Raw genomic sequence first — 7,401 nt, 5'->3', positions numbered from 1 at the left:
TACAGTGTATTTCTATTGTGTAAACATCTAAAGTGTATAATAACGTTGCGTAAGGTCTTTATAACTATCCTATGTAGACAATTACAATATCGTTCTTTATTTAAAGATATATAGTTCTTTATGAGAAAAGTTTGAGATTAAAATATTTAAAATTCCTAGAAATAATATTTTTAACTTCACGTATATTTAATAGAGTAAAATTTGCACTCTTTATACTAAAACCGTGGTATTTTAATAGATTTTGCGATGTCTTTACAAACTGAAACATAATTTTAAAACTTTCTTTATTTAATAATTAAATTTTACTACTTAAAAGCTTAATAATTTATTTTTTGTGTAAAATAATTAAATTTTAATTGTGAAATTATATATAAAATAAACGTAACTTTTTAAAACGGAAACATTCTTTTATTCTATTAAATGACTTATTTTGAAATATTATTATTTCATTTTATTTAAATAATTATTAAGTTAAATTACTTTAAAACGTAGCAGAAGCTGACATTGCTAAGGATGAATATGACCTCGGATGCTTGCTGTAATATTCAAAGAGGATAAATTAATCTTAACAGCTGTTACTTTATAAAGAACAATTCGTGACAAATTACAAATTATTTCTCTTTCAAAAAAATAAATGTAAGTAAATTTTAAGTTCTTTTTTTAAAATTTCTTCTTTTTCAGATATAATCAAAGTCGAATTTATATTTAAACTAAATAAGCTACTATTTGGGCCTTAATTTATGAAGACAGTGATAGAGTGATGGCATATATTATTATGTATTATATACAGTGAGTCTAAATCTAGCCTTGGTTAATGATAAATATCTTGAAATAACCAACCGAGAGTTGGATTTATATACAGTATAACCTAAATAAGCTACAGTTTAGAGCCTCATATTTTAAATTTATAATATTGTGGTGGAGGAAGGCCGAAAATTTAAATTCGGTCGTGGTTCTAAAGAAAGATTCTAAAATTTTACTTATATATGTCTTTATTATAATACATAAATAATACAATTTTTAATATATTTTACGTCTTACGATCTCTTAAGTTGATTGCTTTATTTCTAGGCAAGCCCTTTACCACTCGACATAATAACACGTCAACCATACATTTTCGAAAATTCATTGACATGAAAGCATAAATGATAGGGTTTATACCAGAATTCATATAAAATATTAATGTTGTAACTATAGTAAATGTAAAAGATGAATAAGTAGTACCTTTGAAACTCGAAGACCATCCTTGCCATAGTTTTCTAGCATGAAATGGTAAATTGCTGATTGCGAATGCTAAGACAACTATAACTAATAACCTTATAACTCTCTTTCTGATCCTTAAAACTGATTTATTCCTTACTCTGCGATCTTCTATAATCATGGAAGAATTATTCTTACGAATAGTGGAATGATTATGCGTATATTTAGTGGAAGCTTCCGAAGAGAACTCGGTTTCTTCTATGGAATCCTCGAAGAACTTTTTACTCGTTCCTTCTTTGTAAGTAACGACAACTTTACTAGTCCATAACCTTAAACAAATTATAAAATATAGAACTGAAATAATTAAAAGTGGTGTTAGAAAACATACAACGAAGTTAATTAAGTCGTATGTTTTTGAATCGTACAAACTTCTCTTCATTATGCAAATATTTTCATCGTCTCTGGTCGTATTATTATACACTGTTATAACACCATACATAACGAGTCGAGGGCTACAGTATATTCCACATAATAACCAAGCAAATACTATGACAACTTTCAATCTTCTAAGAGTTAATACTTGCTTACTCCATATTGGATGTATGATGGCTAAATATCTCTCGACACAAATAATGGTCAGAATTGTTATAGAAGCGGTATAACTTAAAGTTTGTATAAAATGATACATTCTGCACAAGAAATCACCAAATGCCCAATTTGTGCTCAGATATAACGATAAATTCTGATAAACGCAGAATAATCCAACGCAAAGGTCAGCAAATGCTAAATTAGTTAAGAAAAAATTCGTCACAGTCTTCATTCTTCTGTGTAAAACGACGACGATAATCACTAAGAAATTACCTGAAAAAATTAATAACAAATTTGGTTATGTAAATTATTAAATTAGGCAAGAATAATATACTTCCACTCGATGAATAATTCAATTATTTTTCGTAAATTACAAACTAAGTTAGTAGTATCGAATTATATTATTATTATTTTTTAATTTTGCAATAAAATTTTAAAATTTATCAACTTAAATTTAATTTTAAACTTATATTCGGTTGGTGAAAGCACTCAGTTCTATACAATCGATAAGCATTATCGTGCTGTTTATTCTATTCAACACCAAACAGAATCAACCCCCTAGAACTTTCCTTACCTTTTTTTATTATTTAAATGTTTTAACTTAATTATTTCTAATTTAAGCTATTAAAAAATTATTATTCTTTATCAAACTCACCGAAAAAACAACAAAGAAATACAAAGGTATAAGCGGCAATCAAACATATTCTTGTAGTCTTATCAGTAAAGATTTGATTCGTTTTAGGGTCGTCAAAAGCAGTTTTATTTGTTAAATTTATACCATTTTCACCATATTCCATTATAGTTTCAATTGTGGTCATTCTTTTAAACTCTATAAAGAAAAAAAATACTAATAAATTATGTTAATTTACTCATAATTTGCCTTAATTAAGCATATCTAATAAAGTCATTCCTAAATTTTTTTAATTTCTAAAACTAGACACTAAAAGTAAGTAGAAAACAGTCTCTAGAGATGCAACGTTGTGTATTTTTATATACAATATTTCTAATTTTGAATAAATTCGTATTGAAAATGACCCACATTCTTATTTATACATTGAAAAAAGTTAACATTCATGTTGTTCATAACTTTGTCGATCACTTGAGAATTGAAGTAAACAAATATATATATAAAATTTTATTTTTCTTTTATAAAATAGGATATAAAAGTTTCACTTTTATACGGCTTTATAACTTACTTCGTAAACAACGATAGTTACTTCACTATATGTATGTATCCATTAACTCTGAAGGTCATACAATTTAAAAATTCTTCTGTTATAAGAAGACAGAAGTTTTATTTGTGTATTGTATATATAAACTTTATTTATAAATAAATTTAAATAATATATATATAATTTAAATTATAAGTTAAACATATATATTGATAGTTTTTATCTGAATTTGCAATACGCTTTTTACGATGTTGAACAATAAAAATAGTTTAATTTAAAAATAATTTAAATAAATAATTCACATGAAAGTTTCGTTATTAGTTTTTCTTGTTTGTTTGAATTTTATATATTAAGCTAACATCGAATACCACCTTGTAATCAAGTGAAAGGTACTCGGTTCTTATCACTACGTGTCACCTTGACAGGTAGTTGGAAAAATAATATAAATGAAAATATTGATAAATGCAAATGTTAAAATATATTATAACATGATATAAATACATAAAATCGTCAAAAGTTAAATTAAATTTATCAGGAATATATTGAAATTTTTCCACAAAGATATAATAAAAATATGAGGTAAGTTTAAATATAAAATATATTATTATTTATAAATTCAAAATACAAGAACGATAGCATCTAAACTCTTTCACGTTTTTAGATTTTAATTTTATATTAAATTAAAATACAGATTACACTCCACGATGAGGAATATTCAAAAACAATGAAGGAAAGTAGTGGCAGCCGAAATGACGTAGGAAAGTGTGTGTGAGACAAATACGATGACGACTAGAAAGTGTCAATGGCAGAAATACTGTAGGTCATTGATATTTCTTCAACGATCGCGATTTTTTTATACACAATTCATAATTTACACAGTACATTTGTTCTAGATTAGTTCGTATTTACACATAAGAATACTAAACAACTTTACTGGATATAATCCTGTATTGTAACTAATACACTATCAAGCAAAGATGGGCGGCCACACAGAATTTTCCGATTACTGCAATACCCGACATGTCTCACACAGATGTTAAGTGACGAATCCGGAAGTATCCAAAGAGGGTTAACTCAAAAATTTTAAATATTTGAATAATTAATAAGTATCGTTTATTAAGACCTCCCCGTATTCTGTTCTATCCGCCACTGCAGGTATGTAAATGAATACAGTTGTAGTCCTGTTGCAGGTGTCATCAGAGTGTCTTAAAGTCTCTATCCCAGTATCTTATAAAATGCTCGCAGAGAGTGTAAAAATTTTCCCCGCAGCGAGAACGTAAATCCCTTATTAAACAGAAAGAAATTTTGACTGAAATCTAATTCCTAAGGTTATGACTTTCAACAATACTTCGTTACACTTGAATATGTTAAAGAATAGTTCAATAAACCGATACAAATGAAATCTCTTATGAATAAAGATTACTAAACGAGCATTTTTATTAGCATTAAAAATTGAAATTACAATCAAATTCCCCTAAGAACAATAAAAAACACAATCAGAATATTAATAGAATAAGATTATCTTTTAAAAAATCCATAAATTAGGTCTACGGGGAAATTATAAAGATAATAAATTTATTATAAAAATTAATTTTATTATCTATTTAAAATATATTATACATAATTTTCAACGAGTTAATCTTTAACAATATTTTTTAATACTTAAGAAACATTAAATATATTTTTCTTCGTCACTATCAACAGATGTATTACTTTAAAAATAAAAGCAGGTGTTTTATTTCTTGTAATAAAAGATATAAATCGATATGATTTTTTGAAACTTTTACTAAAACGTATTTTGTAATGTTTTCTAAACTTTTTTTTATTAATAAAACGTACAAAAATTACAGGAATGTATTTTTTATAAGGACAGTAAAGGAAAACAGGGAAAATGTAAAGATTTCTTACAACTCATCTCCATATTTATTTTACACAAACAAAATTACAATATTCTATTTTAGATCGTCGTTTTTGGTTTTACCAACACAAAAAATATTACTTTATTTAATGTTATCATGGCGACTTTATCAAATTATTATACCCGTTACAATTGCTTATATTATGAGAAAGGTTATAAAGCCTACAAATAATTTTAATGCTAGGAAAATATTTTTTCGTGAATCCTACAGCAGTAAATATCGGATGTATTCTTGTTGTAACACATCTTAAAGGCATATTCCATGGAAATATTACTTATAGGCATAAATAAGAAAATATATTTATATTTTCTATGTTTTATTCGCTGTATACATTATCCCCCTGTTGGCATAATACAATAAAGTATAGAAAATACAGTATATGGCTTTATTTATCTACTTTAACGACGAATAATCTAATCAAAATGTTTTAAAAAATCTTTAAAAACACCGGAAAATCTCTGCTCTTTGACAAAGTCTGACACAATTATAACTGTTGAAGGGATAAACTTAAATCGTTTGCGATGTCAACAAATGTTTCTATCGTCAATAACAAGTCTTGTTTTCTACACAGATTTCTTTTGATGTTTTAAATCAATTTATAACTATAAAAACAGCAAAAAGTAAAACTAAAAATTGTAATTTTAATAAAACTAATCAAAAAATATACGTGATAAAATTAATAAAATATTTTCTTTCGAGCTTGACGAAGGAAAATACGAAATTTCTAAAATTCTTCAAAAATAAATATTGATTTTAAAAGTTATTGACAATTTCCCAAAATTATGTGTATATATATATATTTAAGATAATGTTATTTTATTCTCTAAAAAAACAGGAAAAAATTCTCAATTGAAAAATTAAATTTTAATTTGTTTTAATTAGCAGTTTTATTTTCTTTTAACGAAAACAAATTTTGAGAACTACTCGAGCTACCTGTTGAAAAACTAGAATATAAATAAACGTAATTTTGTTTTATGCATTTACTTTTACATTTTATAAGACATGAAATATGAAAACAACATTCTAAAGTTGCATTTAAGTGTATTAAAATTAAATTAATTTTATTATCCAACGGTTTATAAGTATATTTATTTATTCAAATAATTTTTTATATTTATTATTTTTGAGTAAAATTTAATGAAAATATATGCAAACGATTGATATTTATACAATTAAAACACTTACCTTTACATTGCACGAAGCATATTTTTCTGAGAAATTTAATTTTATTTTCGATTTTCTCAAAGGACAAAATTTTAGTACGTCTCGTCTCGTTCGTATCTTCAGTCGAACTAAAGAACGGTTGGTTGGTTATTGAGCCTGTCACAGCTTACAAATATATCTCTGCCACGTCATAAACTCTTTATGACGTCGCTCGACACCCAATCTTCACCTGATTTTACACAATAAAATTGAAAAAAATATATATATATTATTTTCTGTATTTAGAATATAAAATCAAATTATATTTTTTTCATCAAGTGCACTTTTTAAAAGAATCTGACAATTAATTAGAAAAACTGGATAAAATAAAATAAATAATGACGAGTAATAACGATGGTAAATTAACGTAGAAATGTGTTAATTTAATTTAAAAATAAATAAGTAAATTTTTAATACGTTATAAAAAATTATTTTAAATCAAACTTATTAAATAAAATTATTTATTATAAGGTATCTTAATATTTAAATCATTTTTTAAATTAATTTAAAATTTATTTTTTAAATACTTGTTTTTAAAAAAAAGCTTTAAAAATTGCTAATTTTTTTAATTTTTAAAGTATTAAAATCATTTTTGTTACAAAGTGTATATTTTGTTACATTTATTAATAAATCATTATCGCTTTAATATTAAAAATAATTACTACTTGTTATTAATTGATGGTTACTTTAATTTTTATGAGACTAATATTTAGTGTTACTTCCTCGGTTTGAAATTAAATTAAATGGGATACGATTACTTTTATTGCTAATTTTATTTAAAGCAACGTTTATCGATTTCTTCATAAAAACTTTTTAAAAGACTTCTACATAATTACAGAGCAAAGTCGTAACTTCGAAGTCGATCTTCAGCGATTTAAAAAATATATAAGTCTAATAATTTTTCTTAAATTTATACCTTATCTTTTATAGATATGATTCCTCCGTCTATATTAGTTTGCTGAACTTAAGAAAAGTAGATTTAGCTTCAGAGTTGAATCGTATTCTAACCGCTCTTATTTTTCATTTTGTGAAGAAAATTGGATAACTTGAAAGATTTCATACGTAACTCTTAAATTGCTGAAAGCGAAAGATTAATTGTCCAGTATTATTCAAGAACATTTCGTGAATTGAACTAGATTATTTCATTTTATGTTGGAAAATCCTTCAAAAGATTACCAATGATATCCTTGTAAATGATGCAGCATACCTGATTGCTATGAACCTAATGAGATACATTTATGAGTGATATATGTGCGAAGAGTTGCTATGGAGAAAGCTGTGAAATACAAGATTTTCAGGAATTTATATATATATATATA

At 25.0% G+C, this 7,401-nt stretch overlaps 1 protein-coding gene across 1 annotated transcript; it reads right to left on the bottom strand.

Annotated features, from left to right (window-relative positions):
- Window positions 1-974: 974 nt before the first annotated feature.
- TrissinR (Trissin receptor) lies at window positions 975-6,141 on the bottom strand. The gene is made up of 3 exons (XM_067280103.1): window positions 6,065-6,141; window positions 2,444-2,617; window positions 975-2,061 (listed from the first exon to the last, which is right to left on the bottom strand). The coding sequence occupies exons 2-3, from the start codon at window positions 2,604-2,606 to the stop codon at window positions 1,031-1,033; spliced, it is 1,194 nt and encodes a 397-aa protein (XP_067136204.1). The 5' UTR covers window positions 2,607-2,617; window positions 6,065-6,141; the 3' UTR covers window positions 975-1,030.
- Window positions 6,142-7,401: the final 1,260 nt, after the last annotated feature.

Source organism: Centruroides vittatus, unplaced genomic scaffold, assembly GCF_030686945.1.
Source record: "Centruroides vittatus isolate TY-2023 unplaced genomic scaffold, ASM3068694v2 contig_882, whole genome shotgun sequence".
NCBI classification, from domain to species: domain Eukaryota; kingdom Metazoa; phylum Arthropoda; class Arachnida; order Scorpiones; family Buthidae; genus Centruroides; species Centruroides vittatus.
Note: the sequence above shows the minus strand (reverse complement) of the source record. Positions and strands in the feature narration are given on the sequence as shown.